Here is a 25,354-nt window from a genome sequence, read left to right on the forward strand (position 1 = left end):
ATATTTCAATTTATCTGGGGTGCTGCAGTTCCTTCAGAACCCTGTGATTCTATAGGGAAATAAATCATGAAGTGCAACACTGGAGAGATGAGAGTTGCTGGCTCATGTCTATCAGAGCAGAGAGGGAGAAAGATCATAGGCAGTGAATCTCACTCTTGTTATGTGAGAGATACCGGCGTATTTCTCACAGCCACAGCCATGCGTTTTTATCAAACATAGGTTACAATGTTGAGCAAACCATAAACCGGGCTGGCCCAAACCAACTGTTAGAATATTAGGCCCATGCTGAAAATCTACTTTTTCACATAGTTTTTTTGTGGGGGCCGGAGAATTTACATAGAGTCATCCTCGAATGAACTTTGATAGTTTTTATTATTAAAAAAAAAATCTATTATTAGAAATTCCCTCATGAAAATTATTTTTTTCATGCCAGGAGAGGTACCAGATCCGGCCAAATAGGTTCCGGAACAAAACAGTCCAAAACGGAAAGGTGCCGGATCCTGTTCCGGCAGGTTCTGGATCAAATTAAACACTGGAGATATCATTCCATCAGATTCTCTTTCAGTCTGACGTTCATAACTGTTCCTCCTCCACTTCCCACACTGATAAGCTCACTACTCATCAGGCACGAGCAACACAAAACAATCACTTTCCTAATTGGCAACAACACCTAGGTCAAGGAGAGCATCTGCCCCAAATGGAGTAATTAACAAATGCGTTTTCCATTTTTTTGTGATGAAATGGTTAACAGATACATTATCAATTTCATCATATCTGTAACGACGTTCGTTTGTCGAAAGAGAGTCGGACCGAAATGCAGCGTGGTTGTTACTCATGTTCTTTAATGAATGATCGCGATACATGAATTAACTTATAAATATACAAAACAACAAACGGAACGTGAAAACCTATACAGCCTGTCTGGTGAACACTAACACGGAGACAGGAACAATCACCCACGAAATACACAGTGAAACCCCGGCTACCTAAATATGGTTCCCAATCAGAGACAACGAGAATCACCTGACTCTGATTGAGAACCGCCTCAGGCAGCCAAGCTAAGCTACACCCCTACTCAGCCGCAATCCCAATGCCTACAAAACCCCAATACGAAACACAACATATAAACCCATGTCACACCCTGGCCTGACCAAATATATAACGAAAACACAAAACACTATGACCAAGGCGTGACAAGATCTAATTTAGCACGCACTGTGTTGCTAAAACTTGACTCTTCCATCTTCATTTGTACTTGGTGTGGAATACATGATCAATGGGGAATATGTGTGTCCTTCTCATAAAACAATATCACCAGCCGCAACACCTTATTGAACATCCCGTGATATCAAATTTACATTATATCTGTTAACTAATTAACCACAAGAAATGGAGAGTGCATTTGTTCATTTGTTCATTTGGGGCAGATGCTCTCCTTGACTAAGGTGTTGTTGCCAATTAAGGTAGTGATTGTTTTGTGGTGCTGGTGCCTGATGATTAGTGAGCTTATCAGTGCGAGATGTGGAGGAGGAACAGTTATGAAGGTCAGACAAAGCGAATCTGATGTAATGATATCTCCCAATAATTTCCTGCGAGACTATGGAGACTATGTCTCAGTTTTCCTTCCCCTTGATGCCTTTCTTCTGTTTCGCACGCATAAAAATTAAAAGCCTAGTGGTGTTAAGCCTCGGAAAACAGAGGAAACTTCCCGCTAGCCATGATTGGCTGAGATAATGGATGGGCTGGACATGCTGAGAGACGAGTTCAGATTGGTCTGCCATGTCGCACACTTCTGTCTATAACATGAGCTGCTCAGTATATGTAGATAATACCTTCTAACTTAGCTTTTTTGAAAGATATCCCGAATATCTGAAAAAGTGTTGCTCTCCACTTTCTGGAGGACAAATATTTGAAATCAGTGGAATGCACGGTGGAAGCAGAGTATGATAACTAAGGAGATGGAGAAAATTCTGCCGTTTGATTGCAAATATGCGGAGAGAGTTGAAAAAAGAGCAAACAGAAGGTGGTTGTATAAAACACCTGTCTCCAGATTACATCTTCAAACTAAGGGCAACCATGACATCAGTGATAGAGAGGGAGAAGTGTTCATCCATGTATATGGCAGGGTCTAAGAGGGTTTAGATATACATTTTTATTATAAGTTGCGATTATACTTAATCGTTTAACCAGCTAGCTACATGTCTAAACAAAAGACTCCACTATGCAAGTAACCATTTCCCTGAACCATTTACACTTTCTGTATCCTGTGCATGAGACAAATCAACTTTGAATTCATTTGATATAGTGTGTGTTTACCAGAGACGGTAATGTGAAGAACACAACCTTCACCAAAATCAAATTAGGATATAATGATAGGCCAACGAGACAGTGTCAAAGTTCAAAAGTTCTCCGGTACGTTGTCACACTCACAACCATAAGCTATTTTCTGTAATTAGCTCGCCCTTAATTAACTTGTAACTAATAATTTTGTTGTAATTTTTTTCACATTAGCTAGCAAATGTAATTTTTCACATTTTGTTAAGTTACAGCTGAAACAAAAAAATCCTCATCAATCTACACACAATACCACATAAAGATAAAGCAAAAATAGGTTTTTAGATTTTTTTTGCAAATGTACTAAAAAAACTAACAAACAAGACCTTATTTACGTATGACCCTCACTCATATGACGCTCAGGTGCATCCTGTTTCCATTGACAATCTTCGAGATGTTTGTACAACTTGATTAGAGTCCAGCTGTGGTGAATTCAATTGATTGGACATTATTTGGAAAGGCACACACCTCTCTACATAAGGTCCAAAGTTGTTGATGCAAGTCAGAGCAAAAACCAAGCCATGAGGTCGAAGTAATTGTCCGTAGAGCTCAGAGACAAGATTGTGTTGAGGCACAGATCTGGGGAAGGGTACCAAAAATGTCTGCATAATTGAAGGACCACAAGAACACAGTGGCCTCCATCATTCTTAAATGGAAGAAGTTTGGAACCACCAAGACTCTTCCTAGAGCTGGCAGCTCGGCCAAACTAGACAATCGGGGGAGAAGGGCCTTGGTCAGTGAGGTGACCAAGAACCTAATGGTCACACTGACAGAGCTCCAGAGTTCCTCTGTGGAGAAGGTATAACTTTCCAGAAGGACAACCATCTCTGCAACACTCCACCAATCAGGCCTTTCTGGTAGAGTGGCCAGACGGAATCCATTCCTCAGTAAAAGGCACATGACTGCCCACTTGGAGGTCGTCAAGAGACACCTAAAGGACTCTCAGACCATGAGAAACAAGATTATCTGGTCCGATGAAAACAAGATTGAACTATTTGGCCTAAATTCCAAGCGTCAAGTCTGGAGGAAATCTGGCACCACCCTTACGTTGAAGCATGGTGGTGGCTGTGGGTATGTTTTTCAGCAGCAGGAACTGGGAGACTAATCAGGATATAGGGAAAGATGAATGGAGCAAAGTACAGAAAGATCCTTGATGAAAACCTGCTCCAGAGTGCTCAGGACATCAGACTGGGGCAAAGGTTCACCTTCCAACAGAATATGAGCCTAAGCACACAGCCAAGACAACGCAGGAGTGGCTTTGGGACAAGTCTCTGAATGTCCTTGAGTGGCCCAGCCAGAGTCCCGACTTGAACCCGATCGAATATCTCTGGAGAGACCTGAAAATAGCTGTGCAACGACACTCCAGCGACACTCCTCATCCAACCTGGCAGAGCTTGAGAGGATCTGTAGAGAAGAATGGGAGAAACTCCCCAAATGCAGGTGTGCCAAGTTTGCAGCATCATACCCAAGCAGACTTGAGGCTGTAATCACTGTCAAATGTCCTTCACCAAAGTCCTGAGTAAAGGGTCTGAATACTTATGTAAATGTGATAATTTAGTTTTTTTATCTTAAATACATTTACAAAATGTCAAAACACTATCATTATGGGGTATTGTGTGTAGATTGATGAGGATTCTTTTCTTTTATACATTTTAGAATAAGCATGTAATATACATTTTTCGAGGGAAAAGTCAAGGGGTCTACTTCACAAATGTACTATATATGGCCATTATTTGAACTGGCTAGACAGCTAACTTAACATTAGCTAGCTAGCTAACAAGCTAGAAACTTATCAGAACATTTTTCAGAAAGTTGTTTTTAGTTGCCTGGTTTGCTAGATAGACATATACTCAATTCATTTTAAAGGGATGGGTTTATTGGTGGTAAAATACACCAGTTATGTTATTTTGGACCACAAGGCTGTTGATGTCATGCACCATGTAGTTCTTGTGTTTATTCTTTTTCATAACGACAACAACAGGTTCAATGTTGGATGACAATAGAATGTTCATGATGTCACTGTGACAAATGTCTTCAGACATGTCGATAGATAATATAAACCAGCCTTTAGTCTTGAAATCTTTGTTTTTTTTAGTACATAGCCTCACATTTGAATCCTTAAAGAGATGGGTGAGGTTAAAGCTAAAGAGGGTGTGAGTGGGTGTAGACAAAGAATAGGTACCAAAACATTCAAGGGTCATTTTGTCAAAAGAAAGGTTCCAAGTTTATCAACTTTCTAAGCAGAATTACTTTCCCATTGTTCCTAAACTGTAGTGTATGATAAAACATTTTCTAGCTCTGAGTCTCTACTTTTATCCAACGTAAAAAAAGCACTATTTTAAATTTTGTTACACAAGACGGAATCGAGCCAGTCGGTCACATATGAATGATTTATTCAAACTGACAGACTTATAAATAACCTAGTTATAACCCCTTTATAACTTGAAGGACTTATTGTTGTATTCGTGTTCCTAGCTCTGGTGTCATGTCTGTTGATCCAGGGAATTAGCCATGCTTTGCCATCCTTTCGGCTTGACTCTTATTAGTCACAGGTGACAAACTGAAGAATTGTTTCGGACCAATTTCAATATGCTTGCTATTCTCCTCTCTTTGATCCACCATCTGTAAACAAAAAATATATATAATGGTTTTCAAAGAGAATATTTCAGAAAGCAACCTTTTCATGTTTAAAAAAGTGAATCAAGTAGAGCATTGGTACATGCACACGAACACACTCGCTGACTATATAGTAATTATCATGGTTGCTCTGAAGTCATATAACTATTGAATGGGGAAGACAATGCTTTGATGACTGATCTTGTATGGCAGAGGAGTTTGTCTTTTTCATCCATTGGAACAACCTGCCCAGTATGTCAATGTCAGTATTTCTATTAATTAGTAACAATGAAGAAAATAACCCAAACTCAACTTTTGAAACCATATGATCCTTTATATATCACGGAATTGACACAAAACACTGAATTTCTTGTTATTATTTTCAGCGCCACACGGCCTGTGTCCAAATTATCTTAGCATCCTCCCAAAGTGTGCACTTGTTCACTTCCCTCACTTATTGAAAAGGAAATGTCTGGTTAAAAAAACAGGGTGTAAACTCCCACTAGCCCATGCCTTCAGCAATCCAATGCTTTGAATTAATTTGAGGTAGTGAAAGAGTGCCCATTTCAGGAGAAATATTGGGACGCAGCCATAGTCCTCACTAACTAAGACTACTTTCTGACCTCTGAAATAAAACCCAGAAGTTTCCCCCAGTCCTCAATGTATTTTTACATTTTTATTTAACCTTTATTCAACCATTTGGACCTGTTCCAAAATGGACCTGGGGCTATACTATCCGGACCTGATATGCATAAATGATATATTTTCTATATAGTGATCCGATCCGAGGACAATTAGACCAGTTCAGTATAGACCTGGGAGAAGCAGGGAAAAGTCAATTTTTAAACTACTTTATTAACCGGATTTGATAAAGCCTGAGTGAGAGGAGGTAGAGAGAGGTAACTCTGTAGCAGGGGCCATGCTGTGTGTGTACACTACTGTGAGTGTGAGCAAGTAACACGGGAACAGGAGGAAGGGAGGGAGAGAGGAGAGACTGAAATCAACAAAGCCGATTCGCACTATAGTAGACTAATAGCTGCCATAGCTAGGTTCTTTATCATACAATATTATTACGTAGTACTGGTCTTGACTGCATTAAATCGAGAGATGCTGGCTAGCTAGCTAGCTTGGCTAATTGATGCTCCATGCTCTTTCTTTCTATCTCTTTCCTTCAACTTCTAATTCCGTCATCTTCATTCAATATTCCATTGATAATATATCTCCTCACTTTATGTCACACGGAGGCTCTATGACTTTAACCTATTGACGCTTTGATGTTTTATGATTGGCCAACAACAACAATAATTGATACTTCACTCTTGTGAAAAGAAAAGAGCAGCAGCATAAATGATACAATCTCTCTCTCTATTGCAGCAGTCACATTCAGATCTGTATGGGTCCTTCCGGCCAAGTCCAGTTAAAATCACACAGACCCGTGACAATCATATCAGATCCGATCCAGACCTGTGACATTTTTGGAATTCTGGATCCGGACCCACTTTGGTCCCGGATCGGGTCTCGGGTATTCAGGTACCGGTAAATCCGTAAAGACCTCTACCTCAATGTAGTCCCAAGCAGGGACAGACCTAATCGATACTCCAGACAAGTGGATGGCGATGGAACTTGTGTGATTTGCAGTTGCTGTCTCTCCCACGGTAACCGACTGAACCGGTTGCTCGGCCCCCACAGTCCACAACTCTTTGTTATTTCAGAATGAAGTTAGGTCTGCTGACTCCGCTCCAGCGCTGAGGCTCCCAATGAACAGCCAATCAGGAAAGGATCTAGCTGAATTGCTTTCTGACCGGCACTGCCCCTGACACTGGTCTACACTTATTAACCACGATACAATGACCTTTGGTATTCAATTTGAAAGGCAGAGCATACTATGGCATTCGAAACGCTTGTTATAAAATGTAAAGTTACCATTCTGAAAATACTCCATTCTTTGACTGTCCGGAGAATTGTTTACACTTCATTTCGCTGACAAGCTTAAGTCATCAGTAGAAATGGACTGGCAGTTTGGCCAAATGCCATGTCCAGTTGGCCATGTCTAAATCGTTTTTTTGTGTGCATAATAATAATAATTTGGTTAATAATTGGTATCTTTGTGTAGTGTGTTAAAAATGCCTGGGTCGATTTCTGGTTCCAGTCTGTCCACAGTTTATATGGTCTATATGCATCGGCCCTGGTTCAAATATTTAACAAATGAGTGCATCGGTCCGTGGGACCCCAAACTGATCCAAATGTAGCATGCAAAAGTCAGAAAAGGTATTCACATGTTAACAATCGCCGGTTTCACTAACATTTTTGCTCAAATTACTTTCGCTCTACTTTACGAAAATACCTCTAATCTTTTGTGGCAACTGCATCCTCGCCTTAAGTGTCGAACTAAGCATGTATATGACAATCAAAGTCAACAATATCCGTTGCTAAATACAGCTGGTCAAACTAGAAACATTTGGGAGGATATGACAACAGAGCACCACTTGAGTCATGACTGCAACATTGAAGGACCTTGGAAAATCAAGTTCATCCCATCACTCATCAGATGTCTCTGCAAAAACAAAATGAATGCTCGCTAGCTACGTTTTTCCTCGTTGGACCTGCTTTTACAATGTTTCCAAATTTGGTTTGTGTGGTTCTTGGTTTAGCTTTCTGTAACTTTGTAACAAGTACGGTCTGCATGTGCAGTACTTCATATAGAGTCATGATTAGGTGTCTCATATATCTGTCCCAGAGACATCCAAATGTCCCATATATCTGGTTTTAATGCCCATTCTAGAATGCCAATCAGAAATGAGTTTTCAACAGAGATGTGGTATAAAATTGTGATGAATAATCTCTCTCTCTCCATTAGGCCTTTTAGTGCACAGCAGTCAGCCACTTCTATTTCGATACCAGCACAGTACTTCTCAGCCAGCCAGAACCCCCTCCTCCCCACTTCCTCCACTTTCTTCTATACCCTCCCTCCCAGACAACCCGGTTCTGCCGCTTTGGGCTGGGACCATTAGGCGGTGCCCAGAAAGAGTTCCCAATCTGGCTGAGATGGCCAGGATACTAGTGCATGGGCGGGAGAGTACTGTCACATGTTCAAAGTTGCCTCGAAGGGGAATGCATTGACCAGCAGCATAGTGATTGAGCGAGAAAAATGAAGTAGCGATGTGAATTATATAAGGAGACATGAAGCAGTATGCCTACAATTGACACAATATATGAAATATATCTGCTGCATATCTCGGTTAATACACTGAGGGGAGTGAATGAGATGTCTTAGAACAGCTGTGGGGAAGTGGCAAACGTACAGGATTTCGATACGGTGAAGTCCTCTTGAAAATGTAGGCTTATGCATATATTACACTGAACAAAAATACACACGCAACATGTAAAGTGTTGGTCCCATGTTTCTAGAGATTAAATAAAAGATCCCTGAAATTTTCCATATTCAGAACAGGCTAATTTCTCTCAAATGTTGTGCAGAAATGTGTTTACATCCTTGTTAGTGAGCATTTCTCCTTTGCCAAGATAATCTATCCACCTGACAGATGTGGCATAGCGAAAAGCTGATTAAATAGCATGATCATTACACTTAAACCTGTTATGGCAAGGCGTTCCCCGAGGAGAACTCCACCCCCCCCCATTCAGCTGAAAAGGTGGCGCAGGGATTTCAAAAATATTCTTTAGAAATATTTAACTTTCACACATTAACAAGTCCAATACCTCAAATGAAAGATAAACTTGTTCTTGTTCATTTCCCCATCATGTCAGATTTTTTGTTAGACCACCACCAAATCATAGGAAAAACGCAGCCATTTTTTCCAGCGAAAGATAAAATCAGAAAAGCAGGATTAGAGATAAAATTAATCACTAACCCTTTGAAAATCTTCATCAGATGAAAGTCATTTGACATGTTACACAGTACATTTATGTTTTGTTCGATAATATGCATTTTTATATACACAAATCTCAGTTTACATTGACACCATGTTCAGAAATTCCTCCAAAATATCCGGAGGAATTATAGAAAGCTACGCCAGATAACAGAAATACTCATCATAAACTTGGACTAAAGATACATGTTCTACATATAATTAAAGATACACTGGTTCTTAATGCAACCGCTGTGTCACATATTTTTTAAACGTTACGGAAAAAGCCTAACATTGCAATAATCTGAGACGGCGCTCAGACGTAAACAGTATTTCTCCGCCATGTTGGAGCCAACAGAAATACAAAATTACAATATAAATATTCCCTTACCTTTGATGATCTTTCATCAGAATGTAGTGCAAGGAGTCCTAGTTCCACAATAAATTGTTGTTTTGTTCCATAATGTCCAATACTAGTGTCCAAGTAGCTGCATTTGCTATCACTTTCAGCTCACGTGCCCAAAAACTGACTGCTGGTCCAAGATAACTCGCACAAAAACTTCCAAAAGATATATTCCAGGTTGAATAAAATGGTCAAACTAAGTAGAGAATCAATCTTCAGGATGTTATTATCATATATATCCAATAACGTTCCAACCGCCGGATCATACGTTTTCAGCTGGAGCCAAATGGAACAGCAGTAGTTCCAAGATGGCGTAGCAGTCAGACGCATGTTTTGTCTTGTCCCGTCCTGTCTAGTGTAAATATAGTTTTCTTCGTTTTTTTTTCTGTATATATTTCGTACATATTTTAATCTCACTTTCAAACTAGAGCTGAATATACTCTCCTGCAACCCGCATCACCCAATGTGGTACGGATCCGCCTTTTCTATACTTTACTTTAGAACCGACCATCAGAAGCTAGCCAGCTAACTAGCTACTAGCTCGTACTCAGTTAGCCATTGCTAGCGGTCTTCTAAGCTAACTAGAACACCAGCGCGACATCAACCCAGAGCATATCAGACTGCTCTTTCTCTACCACATCTCCGGATTCCTACCGCAAGCTCTGAACCTTTACACCGGATCATCGCAACTAGCTAGCTGCAATTCCAGTGGCTACTCTGGCCAACGTCTCTGGCCCAAAACAAGCTACAGTTAGCCTTGAGCTAAGCCCACCTCCCGACTAGCCGAAGAGGCCCAACGATACCTCTTTTGCCAATTGGCCTGGACCCTTTACTGCCGACACGGAGCGCCGCCGATCCATCACGACTGGTCCGCCGACATAATCGTCCGAGGTGGTTTCAACAGGCTTTTTCGTTGCGACATCGCCAAAGACCCATCTGCTGGCCAAGGCCCGCGAGCTTTCTGAAACGCTGTGTCTCCAGCTCACCCAGCGCACTAGAGCTCCTGTAGCATAATCCTGGGCTACAATTACCCGGGCCCACGACCGGTCTGTCGATGTCACCGCAAGAAGAGGAATAAACAGACTCACCCCATCGCGACGTCCCCCAAAGGTTAGCTCTCTAGCCCTCGCTATCTCCCTACTTGCTATTCGGCCTGCTAACGGCTAGCTTGTCTAGCCCGGGCCTACGAACTGTTAGCTTGTTAGCACAGGCCTGCTAACCATCTGACTCACCTCATCCCAAACACTTCTGAACCCATTTACTTTCTACGTCTATTTGATTTTTATTTGTTTATACCTTCCGGAAACCTGCCTCACCCACTGTGATACGGATTCGCTATCACTTTTAATTTTTATTTATTTTTATGACACACTCAAGAACCTCCAGACGCTAACCAGCTAACTAGCTACAAGTTATTTAGTCATTGTTAGTTTAAAAAAAAAAAAAACCTGGATAACACTCGCCAGCCCAGCTTCCCTGCCCATCCACCGCTGCCCCCTGGACACTGATCTCTTGGCTACATAGCTGACGCACGCTGGACTGTCCATTAATCACGGTACCCCATTCTGCTTGTTTGTTTATCTGTCGGCCCAGTTGCCTAGTCAACGCCATTTTACCTGCTGTTTGTTGTGCTAGCTGATTAGCCTCGCCTACTGTTTTTAGCTAGCTTTCCCAATTCAACACCTGTGATTACTGTATGCCTCGCTGTATGTCTCTCCCAAATGTCAATATGCCTTGTATACTGTTGTTCAGGTTAGTTATCATTGTTTTAGTTCACAATGGAGCCCCTAGATCCACTCTGCATACCCCTGTCACCTCCTTTGTCCCACCCCCCACACATGCGGTGACCTCACCCATTACAACCAGCATGTCCAGAGATACAACCTCTCTCATCATCACCCAGTGCCTGGGCTTACCTCCGCTGTACCCGCACCCCACCATACCCCTGTCTGCGCATTATGCCCTGAATATATTCTACCATGCCCAGAAACCTGCTCCTCTTATCCTCTGCCCCCAACGCTCTAGGCGACCAGTTTTGATAGCCTTTAGCCGCACCCTCATACTACTCCTTCTCTGTTCTGCGGGTGATGTGGAGGTAAACCCAGGCCCTGCATGCCCCCAGGTACCCTCATTTGTTGACTTCTGTGATCGAAAAGTCTTGGTTTTATGCATGTCAACATCAGAAGCCTCCTCCCTAAGTTTGTTTTACTCACTGCTTTAGCACACTCTGCTAACCCTGATGTCCTTGCCGTGTCTGAATCCTGGCTCAGGAAGGCCACCAAAAATTCAGAGATTTCCATACCCAACTATAACATCTTCCGTCAAGATAGAACTGCCAAAGGGGCGGAGTCGCAGTCTACTGCAGAGATAGCCTGCAAAGTAATGTCATACTTTCCAGGTCCATACCCAAACAGTTTGAACTACTAATTTTGAAAATTACTCTCTCCAGAAACAAGTCTATCACTGTTGCCGCCTGCTACCGACCCCGTCAGCTCCCAGCTGCGCCCGGGACACCATTTGTGAATTGATCGCCCCCATCTAGCTTCAGAGTTTGTTCTGTTAGGTGACCTAAACTGGGATATGCTTAACACCCCGGCAGTCCTACAATCTAAGCTAGATGCCCTCAATCTCACTCAAATCATCAAGGAACCCACCAGGTACAACCCTAACTCTGTAAACAAGGGCACCCTCATAGACGTCATCCTGACCAACTGGCCCTCCAAATATACCTCCGCTGTCTTCAACCAGGATCTCAGCGATCACTGCCTCATCGCCTGTATCCGCCACGGAGCCGCAGTCAAACGACCACCCCTCATCACTGTCAAACGCTCCCTAAAACACTTCTGTGAGCAGGCCTTTCTAATCGACCTGGCCCGTGTATCCTGGAAGGACATTGACCTCATCCCGTCAGTTGAGGATGCCTGGTCATTCTTTAAAAGTAACTTCCTCACCATTTTAGATAAGCATGCTCCGTTCAAAAATGCAGAACCAAGAACAGATACAGCCCTTGGTTCACTCCAGACCTGACTGCCCTCGACCAGCACAAAAACATCCTGTGGCGGACTGCAATAGCATCGAATAGCCCCCGTGATATGCAACTGTTCAGGGAAGTCAGGAACCAATTCAGTCAGGAAAGCTAAGGCCAGCTTCTTCAGGCAGAAGTTTGCATCCTGTAGCTCCAACTCCAAAAAGTTCTGGGACACTGTGAAGTCCATGGAGAACAAGAGCACCTCCTCCCAGCTGCCCACTGCACTGAGGCTAGGAAACACGGTCTCCACCGATAAATCCATGATTATCGAAAACTTCAATAAGCACTTCTCAACGGCTGGCCATGCCTTCCGCCTGGCTACTCCAACCTCGGCCAACAGCTCCGCCCCCCCGTAGTTCCTCACCCAAGCCTCTCCAGGTTCTCCTTTACCCAGATCCAGATAGCAGATGTTCTGAAAGAGCTGCAAAACCTGGACCCGTACAAATCAGCTGGGCTTGACAATCTGGACCCGCTATTTCTGAAACTATCTGCCGCCATTGTCGCAACCCCTATTACCAGCCTGTTCAACCTCTCTTTCATATCGTCTGAGATCCCCAAGGATTGGAAAGCTGCCGCAGTCATCCCCCTCTTCAAGGGGGAGACACCCTGGACCCAAACTGCTATAGACCTATATCCATCCTGCCCTGCCTATCTAAGGTCTTCGAAAGCCAAGTCAACAAACAGGTCACCGACCATCTCGAATCCCACCGTACCTTCTCCGCTGTGCAATCTGGTTTCCGAGCCGGTCACGGGTGCACCTCAGCCACACTCAAGGTACTAAATGATATCATAACCGCCATCGATAAAAGACAGTACTGTGCAGCCGTCTTCATCGACCTCGCCAAGGCTTTCGACTCTGTCAATCACCAAATTCTTATCGGCAGACTCAACAGCCTCGGTTTTTCGGATGACTGCCTTGCCTGGTTCACCAATTACTTTGCAGACAGAGTTCAGTGTGTCAAATCAGAGGGCATGCTGTCCGGTCCTCTGGCAGTCTCTATGGGGGTGCCACAGGGTTCAATTCTCGGGCCGACTCTTTTCTCTGTATATATCAATGATGTTGCTCTTGCTGCGGGCGATTCCCTGATCCACCTCTACGCAGACGACACCATTCTATATACTTTCGGCCCGTCATTGGACACTGTGCTATCCAACCTCCAAACGAGCTTCAATGCCATACAGCACTCCTTCCGTGGCCTCCAACTGCTCTTAAACGCGAGTAAAACCAAATGCATGCTTTTCAACCGATCGCTGCCTGCACCCGCATGCCCGACTAGCATCACCACCCTGGATGGTTCCAACCTTGAATATGTGGACATCTATAAGTACCTAGGTGTCTGGCTAGACTGCAAACTCTCCTTCCAGACTCACATCAAACATCTCCAATCAAAAATCAAATCCAGAGTCGGCTTTCTATTCCGCAACAAAGCCTCCTTCACTCACGCTGCCAAGCTTACCCTAGTAAAACTGACTATCCTACCGATCCTCGACTTCGGCGATGTCATCTACAAAATGGCTTCCAACACTCTACTCAGCAAACTGGATGCAGTCTACCACAGTGCCATCCGTTTTGTCACTAAAGCACCTTATATCACCCACCACTGCGACTTGTATGCTCTAGTCGGCTGGCCCTCACTACATATTCGTCGCCAGACCCACTGGCTCCAGGTCATCTACAAGTCCATACTAGGTAAAGCTCCGCCTTATCTCAGTTCACTGGTCACGATGGCAACACCCATCCGTAGCACGCGCTCCAGCAGGTGTATCTCACTGATCATGCCTAAAGCCAACACCTCATTTGGCCGCCTTTCGTTCCAGTACTCTGCTGCCTGTGACTGGAACGAATTGCAAAAATCGCTGAAGTTGGAGACTTTTATCTCCCTCTCCAACTTCAAACATCAGCTATCCGAGCAGCTAACCGATCGCTGCAGCTGTACATAGTCTATAGGTAAATAGCTCACCCTTTTTCACCTACCTCATTCCCATACTGTTTTTATACTGTTTTTATTTATTTACTTTTCTGCTCTTTTGCACACCAATATCTCTACCTGTACATGCCCATCTGATCATTTATCACTCCAGTGTTAATCTGCAAAATTGTATTATTCGCCTACCTCCTCATGCCTTTTGCACACATTGTATATAGACTGCCCATTTTTTTCTACTGTGTTATTGACTTGCTAATTGTTTACTCCATGTGTAACTCTGTGTTGTCTGTTCACACTGCTATGCTTTATCTTGGCCAGGTCGCAGTTGCAAATGAGAACTTGTTCTCAACTAGCCTACCTGGTTAAATAAAGGTGAAATAAAAAATAAATAAAAAAAGAGAAATGCGCCACAGGACAATGGCATTCTGTCGGGACACTGACTATTTCCCCACCCATTCGGTCAAAGTTCACAGCAAATGCTCCATTCCACGTTCTACTGAATAAGGACATCTAGTGGAAGGCGTAGGAAGTGCTTCCAGATCCATATCTTGTTGGGAAAGGAGGGAGCGATGACGTCAAAGTTGTTCCAACTTTCAGAATTTCACTTCTTGTTTGGAAGATTGCCTGCCCTATGAGTTCTGTTATACTCACAACCATATTTCAAACAGTTTTAGAAACTTCAGAGTGTTTTCTATCCAATAGTAGTAATAATATGCATATATTAGCAATCTAGGACAGAGTAGGATGCAGTTCACTATGGGCACGTAATTCATCCAAAGTGAAAATACTGCCCCCTATCCTCAACAACCTTTAGTGAGCATTTCTCCTTTGCCAAGATAATCCATCCACCTGACAGATGTGGCATAGCGAAAAGCTGATTAAATAGCATGATCATTACACAGGTGCACCTTGTCCAAGGGACAATAAAAGGCTACTCTAAAATGTGCCTTTTTGTCACAAAATACAATATTGAGGAATCATTTAATTGGCATTTCTCTACCATAAGTCACCTCCAATGTTGTTTTAGAGAATTTGTCTTTTCGTCCAACCGGCCTCAAAACTGCAGACTACCACGTGTAACCCAGCCAGCCCAGGACCACCACATTGTGCGTCTTCAGGCGACCTGCAGGATCATCTAAGACCAGCCACCCAGACAGCTGATGAAAATGTGGGTCTGCACAAACTGTCAGAAACTATCTCAGGTAAGCTCATCTGTGTGCTCGTCGCCTCACCAGGGTCTTGACCTGACTGCAGTTCAGCGTCATAACAGACTTGAGAGGGCAAATGCTCATCGTCGATGGCCACTGGCACGCTGGAAAAAATGTGCTCTGCATGGATGAATCCCAGTTTCAACTGTACCGGGCAGATTGTAGACAGCGTGTATGGTATCTTGTGGACAAGCGGTATGCTGATTTCAACATTGTGAACAGGTGGTGGTTGGGTTATTGTATGGGCAGGCATAAGCTTCAAACAACAAACAGAATTGCATTTTACCAATTGCAATTTGAATGCAGAGATATTGTGACGAGAACCTGGGGCCTATTGCCGTGCCATTCCTCCGCCGCCATCACCTTATGTTTTAGCATGATAATGCACAGCGCCATGTCAAAAGGATGGTGGCTTCTTTAAATAGTACCTACAAAACACCAGTCTCAAAGTCAAACAGTGAAGAGGCGACTCTGGGATGATGGCCTTCTAGACAGAGTTCCTCTGTCCAGTGTCTGTGTTCTTTGCCAATCTTAATCTTTTATTTTTATTGGCCAGTCTGAGATATGTTTTTTTTTCTACTCAACTCTGCCTAGAAGGCCAGCAACCCGGAGTCGCCACTTCACTGTTGACTTTGAGACTGGTGTTTTGCTAGGTACTATTTAATGAAGGACCGACGATTTGAGGCGTCGGTTTCTCAAACTAGACACTCTAATGTACTTGTCCTCTTTCTCAGTTGTGCACTGGGGCCTACCACTCATCTTTCTATTCTGGTTAGCGCCAGTTTGCGCTGTTCTGTGAAGGGAGAAGTACTCAGCATTGTACGAAATCTTCAGTTTCTTGGCAATTTCTCGCATGGATTAGGCTTCATTTTTTAGAACAAGAATAGACTGATGAGTTACAGAAGAAATTCCTTTGTTTCTGGCCATTTTGAGCCTGTAATCGAACCCACAAATGCTGATGCTCCAGATACTCAACTAGTCTAAAGAAGGCCAGTTTTGTTGCTTCTTTAATCAGAACAACCGTTTTCAGCTGTGCTAACAGTTGCAAATATGTTTTTTAATGATTAATTACCCTTTCTTTTCAAATGTTAAGCTTGGATTAGCTGACACAATGTGCCGTTGGAACACAGCAGTGATGGTTGCTGATAATGGGCCTCTGTACGCCTATGTAGATATTCCATTAAAAAAATCTGCCGTTTCCAGCTTCAACAGTCATTTACAACATGAACAATGTCTACATGGTATTTCTGATCAATTTGATGTTTTCTTATTAACAAAAAATGTGCTTTTCTTTCAAAAACAAGGACATTTCTAAGTGACCCCAAACTTTTGAACAGTATTGTAGTTTTGACAAATATCCACTAGGGATGCTGTTTATTGTTTTCTTGCAGCACAAGCAAAAACACCATTATCATTTGGAAACTCATTGTTATATTTTGTAATAAAAAAACACAGACTTGCAGATCCCTGCTGTATGTTTAATTGTTGCGATTCGATTTTTAAAAGTCCAATGTAGCCATTTTTATATCAATAATTTCTGGGTAACAATGAATTATCTTACTGTAATAGCATTTTAGTAATAAAACGATTTCTCAATATAGAATTTTGCTAGGACTGCCTGGGAGTGGTCTAAGTGGGGAGGGGTAAACTAAACTACCTGTTATTTGCAGAGAAGTTTGGAACTCTTTTTGTTATTGATCTATTAACCAATTGACCCCATGCAAACCTGCTGATTAGGTTGTATTTTCATCCAGCAACTATCAGGAAATAACACTAATCATATATTTTCACACTGTCATAGTGTTAGTTCCATCAGCTGATGTACAATATGATATAAAGCACAATAAAAACAGAATTGACAGTACTGTGCCTTTAAATGTGGCTTTTGGGGATAGATAGAGTGGTTAGAAGTGGACCTCATGGCAATGAAAGAACATAACAGAGCTATAGGCTTCTCTGGAAGCCTGTGTATCATCTTAATCTCTGTGAAAAGGTATCAGTCTGCTGCCTACTCTTATCCAGTATGAACACTTGACTGCTCCCCTTCTCCTCAGACTGACAAAGTGCTCTGCGTCTGAAATGGGAAAATAAAGAGGAGAGCTGTCTGGCCCTAGCTGCCATCGTCTCACTCTTAGATCCCTGTTCACTTTCGGTTGAGCCGTCTCACCTGTCCCTCTAAACCATCCGCAACCAAGCATAATTTAAAAAGACAGACAGCCTACCCCTCCCTTAAAATCCCCTTGCTCATTCGCCCAGCAGCCACGCTCTGCTCCGACATATTGAGTGTACACTCCCTTGCTCCCTCTGGGAGCTATCTGATCTGACATTAGGCCTTCTATAAGGTAAGGCTACTTTAAACGACATTCTGCTTCAAAAGCTTTGCTGTTTATAAATTCTACTCACCACGAGTGTCGGTGATCTGATGGTGGGGTGTTTAGCTCCTGGGCGGAAGCCAAGCAACAGTGGCAAAGGGATGAGTCCGGTGCGGCTGGGAGATTTGTGACGGATGTTATCTGTGAATGAAATCCACGACTGTAGCGAATTCGCCAAGCAAGCATGTCAAGATGAACTCCCTTGTTCAATGTTAATTCACCCAGCCCATTATGAGTGCATCCCTTTATCCATGAAACATAACTCTAATCTTCCGTTTTTGCATCCAATGTATTTTGGAAGGCGTGTATTCAGCCCATTGACCTTTTCAAGGTTATGAAATTGGATATAAACCTCACTTTGACAGAGCTCAACCAAAAACACAGTCAACCGGGTATCAAACTATACCGTGCTTTACAGTATACTCATATTAACCCATCACATTAAATGACTCGTGTGTACCATCTACAAAAGTCACTGCTGGCACCAATCAATCTTGAAAGTTGGCAGAGATCTGCCACAGTGTTTCTGAAGCCTTTGACTTTCCAGAATCAGTCGAAAAAACTTTGGGAACAAACTTTTCCTCTGAAAGGGTCATTATTAGAGGCCTTCTATTAGAAAGGCTTTTTGCTGAACACAGTCTTCCAGCTTCAGCTGAGGTTCAAGTGGCGGAGTTCAAAGAAACATGCCGTGAACAATTATTATAAGCTTACATGGTGATTGCTTGTGTGCCCCATCAAAAACATTGCATCAAAACCCCACCACCACCACCCCAGCCATCCCCAAGCCTCCAGTTTACCATGCAAAATAACGAGGCTGGGGTAATTGAGCACGGCTCAGATGGGTTTCTGGTGCCTCACAGGCGTTAGATCACAGACAAACACCAAGCACTAATGATAAGAAAAGCTCCTCCGCTGAGACTCTTCAGGATAGGGAGACTGGTCACTTCACTATCCAGTTAGCTATCAAGTTAGCTAGCCGGCCATTAACGATCCAACAATAGAGCCCAAAGGGAGGGTAGCTAACCTAGCGATGCTATAGTTGCCATATTCATGGGAGTGCCGCCCCAATGCCTTTGTGAGGGATGCATAGTAACAGCAGGGAAACACACATCATTATCTGAAGGTGAGCAGCTTCCCTAGGTCTCTCCAAGCCCCCCCATCCCTCCCCTTGCCAGAGTCCATGTGTACGGGTTAAAAGGCTCATTTACTTTTATATTGCAAAAAAGCTCATGGTTGTTGAACCTGATTCCCCCCATTCATACAATTGCATGTGTTGTGCAATCAGAGGGTCTCTCCACCTCCACAAGGCTGCAAAGGAAAGAGTGTGTGTGAGAGAAGAGGAGAAATACAGAGAAAGAAAGAGAGTGAAAGATAGAGTCATGTCTGTCCAGGTGGAATAGGGGCAGTGCCAGAAAATTCTGTCAGACACGGCCTCCCTTATCAGATCATCAGCTCAATTCTTCAAAGGTCCTCCTGTCCCGCAACGCAAAATACATCTTCCATTCTGCAGGGCCTGTGCAGGACATAACAGCTCTGTCAATATCTACGCTGGCTTGTTTACTCCAGCATTTTTCAAATGCTGCCCGGAAAATGCAATGTAACAACAGTGTGCAGCGCAGATATAGATCTGCGGTGACAGGTCCATGATTAATAGCAGCAATAGTATAGGAAAAATGATGTTGATGTTTCCGCAAACTACTTCGGCAACACTTTGGCAGAGGAGGAATGAGTGATGAAATCATTGTGCGAGACAACATCAAACTCGCGGCGTACCTGCTCGGCATGCAGTCACATGTACGCTGAGGTACAAAGCACATCCAAAGCAATCCTGCCACCTCTATGCACCTCTCTGAGCAGGTTGTTGGCAGCTCCTCCAGCCCTCTGGGAATGCAACAGCACTTTTGCTTGATTTACAATAAAAGGTAGAGAGATCAACCGATCGTAAAATATGTAACTGTAACGATGGGAGAATAATTCAGAGAGAAGATAAACACCAAATTGTTAACATAACCTTTCTTTCCATAACTGCCATTTTTGTCTGATGGATATCCACCGATTGATCAGCTGATGCTAGATATAGATTCCCTATTGATCGTTGGAGTGATTAGTGGCAATTATGGGTTCTATCTTCTCTCTGGAGACCTGGAGTTGATGAGTCAGTTACGGTGAGACGATTATGTGCATGCTTCCCAAATGGCACCCTATCCCCTGTATAGTGCACTACTTTTGACCAGAGCAATATGGGCCCTTGTCAAAAGAAGTGCACTCTAAAGGGAGTAGGGTGGCATTTGGAACTCAACCTGTGTTGGGCGGCTCAGGAGTGGGGCTTTCTGTTAATTGTTTCCTGTGCATTAGGCATCAGGTTGAAGTGGATTTATCCATCAGCAAACAGAGGGAAATGCACTTGGAGCAGTGTGGAACCCACTGCACAGTGCTAAACTACACTTCCATGACCTTATTTTAATTTGCTGTTTCCTTGTTTATGCTCTGGTCCGTCACTGTGTTCCCATTTATGCATGTGATAAAGAACAGTATAGAATAGAGAGAGATGGGATGCACAGGTGTGTGTCAGGGTGCTATGGGGTCAATTCAATTTCAGTGCAACCGATTCAGGGAGCCAATTTAAATTCTCAATTCAAAAATTAAGGGACAGTCGTTTTAAATTCAGTTTTTGAAATTGAATAGGCACCAAATTCTGGTTTGTACACGTTTGTGACTGATCTAGTCAGGTCATGTTATCTCTTTTTCTCTTTCTATGCGTTGGTGCCACAGATTAAAAGTAATGTGAGAGTGCTGTCCAATGTGCTGAAGGGGTACTGTCTAATGTACAGGTGTTGTCCAAGGTGCTGAAAGGTGGACTGATTTACTCAGCATTATACAGTGCAAATTCTGAACAAAATAGTGCCTCTATCTGGCTGTGCATCATTCCTGCCATAGACTGAGGGTGATGTCAAAGGTTCTGCAAGCACATATTGCCTGTGTAACAAGTCACAAACTGAATATGCAAATCAGTAACAACAAAAATAACTACAGAGCATACTGACAAGCAGCTTTGAATAGCATGACAATGTTTTGAAATATACATATTCCACACGGCACATTTCTGAAGCGCCGCGTACATCATTAACTGTCGTGCTGTCAATTCTGAAGGGAGTAAAGGGCTGTGGAGCAGTATCTTGCCAGTTGCCACTACATCTCAAAGCAGTGTATTTTCTTTCATACATTCACGCAAGTATCTGAATAGTGAGGCCACTGCAATCACTGCAGTGTCCATAGGTTAACACAGACTGCCAGAGGGTATAGTGGCAAGCAAGTCTTTAACCAGAAAGATCAAGCCGAGTTCACCACAACGTATCGGGGGCTGTCCTTTAAGACGGATGAGGCATAAAAAAGTACAATCACGCTCCATTGGGAAAGTCAATGGGACTTTCCTGTGTAAAAGACGAGGTGAAACTGTGATCAAAGGTGGTTTGGTATGAACGTACTGTACAGTATGTAGAAACTGCTTCTCCAATGGAAATCCCCAATCACGCTTGCAGGCAATGTCATGGTGATGTTGGCGAGCAGAAACTCGTCATCGGGTCATCTAACAGTCATCTTGTGCCAAACTGTGCATGTGCTGACCTTCAAATCAATGGCACTCCTTCGACATAGTTATTATTGACGAAAATGAAAACGTGTCAGTTTGTCACTTTCACGAGGTTGGAGTAATAACATGTTCAGCTACTTAAGAAATTGGACGAAGCTAGGTTGTGCCTTTATATTTCGAGAAAAATTAACAAATATTGGAATAATTCTTCACTTCTCTCATTGACTTCTCAAACCCCAGTCTGGTCTGCTTTGCAAGCTTTCCAGGAAGTCTTGCAATGTTGGGCCACTGGGTTTAGAAATTGTGCTCATGCCCCTAGGAAACTCATCCAAAGCCAAAGACTGTAGCTAGAAGTGTGAGTGGGTGTTGTCTCATAGTATGCTCACCTGTGCCAGAGCTAGACTCTGAGGTAATCTCTTGGAATCCCCAGGGGCTAAACCACCTATCTATTTTTAAGATAATGATTTTAGCTCTCTGATGGTCAACTTTGCAACACGACAGGTGAACGTCTTTCCACGTGGCTTCCTTACCTAAACCATTTAAGTGTCTCTGGTTCATTCTAAGACAACGGTATCGTGATTACTTTCCACTTGACAGTGTGCCATGGACAACAGTCCATTTGCTGCTGGATCGTAGTATAGTGAGAAAGTTCCTGAATGCAGCACGCTCCAGACATGGCATTGCCATTTCATTGCTCTTTTAGAGTTATGTTCAAAGGCTTCACCACCCCTCCCCATTGGGAGTACAGGGGGACTGTGATCTCAGCGTGATAATCCTTGTGTGGCGAGTTGAGTTTGGAGAACATAGGTGGGGATGGAGTGGGGTAGAGAGGTGCTGCTCAGTGCTCATCACTGCTCCCACCATAAATGTTACTGCCAGGAGCTCCCAGAATGAAGGATTTATGTGAAGATGAATAAGGAGAGGTGAAGGAGTGTAGAATGGCTGTTTAATCAACACACTTGAACCTTTAATCAAGAGTCAGTTGTGTTCATTGGATGCTTTTAATCGATGTGAGAGGTCCTTTGAAACCTTCTGCAGTACTCTGATACTGATGGCAGCCTTGTCCCCCCCACCTCCCTCCTCCTCATCTTCTGTTTTCGATAACCACTCTGATTCTGCTGACAACAATGGATGCAAACTACAACGCTTGATCAGTGTATCACAAGAGAGAAGCAACGTAAAGGAAGAGCACTTGATCCCCCCCCCCAGTCGACTGAGAACAAATATATATGGCTGTCGGCAGCAAGCACTGAGGATTGGCTTGGGCTCACCTGCGAACTGATTAGGAGCCTTAGAATGGTAAAGCAGGATCCAGCAGTGACTGCCAGATGAATTAGCAGTATATACAGTATGTTGGTTAATTATAGGGGCTTGAAGTTGTCCAAGCTCTGATAGCTTGCAGTTTGGAGAAAAAAATGCTTGTAGAGGAGAAGAGATATTAACCCATAGGTGAGCCTACTGCTTAGAGAATGAAGCAGCAATTTGGGAACCATAGAAAATGCCCCCAACCTCTCCAGCTTTCAATTCACTGAGGGGAGTAGATGGGGTAAAAATCCTATATTAACTTCCGACGCTGGCTCACACACTCATATACTCATAAAACTAAGCAATAAAGCTGACACCCTCTTGAGGTTTGATGTACAGTCTCTGAAGAGTGCTGCTGAGAGCGCTATTAAAAGCTTTATTACTGGTGTCAAATTCAAATTAGTGGTGCGCCGCGCACTCTGTTTGTCCAAAGCGAAAGGCGGAGTATTTGTACAGTCATACACGACTGGTTCCGCACACCCAACCTTAACATTAGGACCAGCAATAACATTAGGGGAATTACCATTTAGACTAGCAGAGATATATGACTGAGCAAGTGAAATAGGAGTTCAACAGTGCAACAGAGGAATTGGACAAATCTTGGAGAGTATATCAGGAAAATGGGAGAGGAAGTCAGTTCAGGGGAGGGTGAGTGTATTGAAATGGAGAGATTTATTGTAAAACCTTCTGTTTCCAACACCCATTTGCATTCATAGGCCATAGCTTTGGAATTACTGTGAAAATGATGTGTAGGTAGAAACACATACAAACACACACACATACACACCTTATCTACACACGCACGCACGCACACGCACACGCACACACACACACACACACACACACACACACACACACACACACACACACACACACACACACACACACACACACACACACACACACACACACACACACACACACACACACACACACACACACTTGCATACATGCACAAACATGTACACACAGTCACAAAACACATACACACACATCATTTTTGCATGCACTTGTGTGACAGCATTGCATATACGAGTGTGGAGTTAATAATTCATTTTAGAAATCTTTGAGAAACAACTAAATGACAATGTTAAAAATGTTTACAAAACTATCCTTGATACTTCAAAAACATCTTTAGATAACTAATGTGACTTTTCTAAAGACAGACATTCTGGTATATCAGAGTGCAAGGAGAAATAAATGCTTAATCTTGTTGCTTTCTGCAAGTGATTCTCTGACACACTGATGAATGATCCCAGCATGTTTAGATCAATGCAATGAGAGATAGATACAAATTCAACACCGTAAGCAGGATTTCGATTCAAGCACACCTGCTCATTCAGAACAAGCAAAGACAAAATCCTTTCTTGCCAGACGTGAGATGCAGACATAGAAAGTCAGGGACATTTCACAGTTTCAAAGGACACAGAAAAGGATTCATATCGATTAAAAAACACTGATGTAAATCTCAATAACCAAAGCAATTTATAGCTCTCTGAGATTACACCACAGTCCCACAGTAGACAATTCAAGTATCACTCAGAGCTACTGTGGAGAAGCTACAGCAAAGGCATGTCAAACTGCAGCCAAACTTACAGTAAAGCGGTCCCTCCAAGTCACAGACGTAGTATCAATTACAGAGCTTCCACCATCCATACGGATCAGTCAGAGTCACAGAATGGAGAGAGATGGGGAGAGAGTGAGAGATAGACAGAGAGAAGGGAGAAAACGCAGCTCACGGATCAGTTAGAGCCACAGACGGGAAAGAGACAGAGACAGATAAAGAGAGAGAGAGACAGATAACACTGTTTACGTACCAAGTCCAGCCATCCAAGAGAACAGAACCAGCCAAGGGATCATCATCATTAAAGAGAAGTAACGGGGGGAGAAGTCTGCTCTTGTGTGCCTACCGTCTGTGAGATGTTGGTGACGCTGAGACAAAGTTAGTAGCAGAGGTATAAAGAGAGTTGTGCGTCTGTCTGTGTGTGAGAGGCTGGCACTGTAGCTCTCTTCTTCAGCTGCTGCTCTCTCAGTGAGAGAGTGTGCGTATTCTCTCCTGGTCTCTTTTTATATATCGTCTCCTATTTCCCAGAAAATAAAATCTTCAGTCTTCCCTGCTGCCGGTGGCTCAGCTTCATTCTAGCTTTACTCACAGTTTCACTCTCCCTCTGTCTCTTTCTTTCTCTCTTTCTCTTTCTGCCGTTCACACTCTCAGTGCATCAGTGTGTTGCTCTACAATTGCGTCTCCCATGCTCTCCCCTTCCTCTTTCTCTCTTTCTCACTTGCGTTCTTGCTCGCCAGTAGAGAAGGGACACAGTCAGTGGAGATGTTGCTCCTCCCTCTCTCTGTCTGCTTGCCTCCCAGCCTCCTAGCCTCCCTTCTTGCCTGTCTGTCTGTCTATCTGCTTGCCTCCCAGCCTCCCAACCCTCCCTTCTTGCCTGCCTTCTTGCCTGCCTGTCTGTCTGTTTGTCTGTCTGCTTGCCTCCCAGCCTCCCAGCCTCCCTTCGAACCTGCCTGCCTGCCTGCCTGCCTGCCTGCCTGCCTGCCTGCCTGCCTGCCTGTCTGTCTGTCTGTCTGTCTGTCTGTCTGTCTGTCTGTCTGTCTGTCTGTCTGTCTGTCTGCCTGCCTGCCTGCCTGCCTGTCTGCCTGCCTCTCAGCCTCCCAGCCTTCCTGCCAGTCTGTCTGTCAGTCTGTCTGTCTGTCTG

General features: G+C 43.4%; 1 protein-coding gene across 1 annotated transcript in view; it reads right to left on the minus strand.

Moving 5' to 3' along the window:
* LOC118390918 (kin of IRRE-like protein 3) overlaps positions 1-24,908 on the minus strand; it is a 264,822-nt gene extending 239,914 nt beyond the window's left edge. Inside the window, exon 1 of the mRNA XM_035781736.1 lies at positions 24,467-24,908. Coding sequence (XP_035637629.1) covers positions 24,467-24,515 — 49 coding nt within the window. The 5' untranslated portion in view covers positions 24,516-24,908. The remainder of the gene's footprint in view (positions 1-24,466) is intronic.
* Between the last annotated feature and the right edge of the window lie 446 nt (positions 24,909-25,354).

This window comes from Oncorhynchus keta, chromosome 12 (assembly GCF_023373465.1).
Source record: "Oncorhynchus keta strain PuntledgeMale-10-30-2019 chromosome 12, Oket_V2, whole genome shotgun sequence".
In the NCBI taxonomy this organism is placed as follows: Eukaryota; Metazoa; Chordata; class Actinopteri; order Salmoniformes; family Salmonidae; genus Oncorhynchus; species Oncorhynchus keta.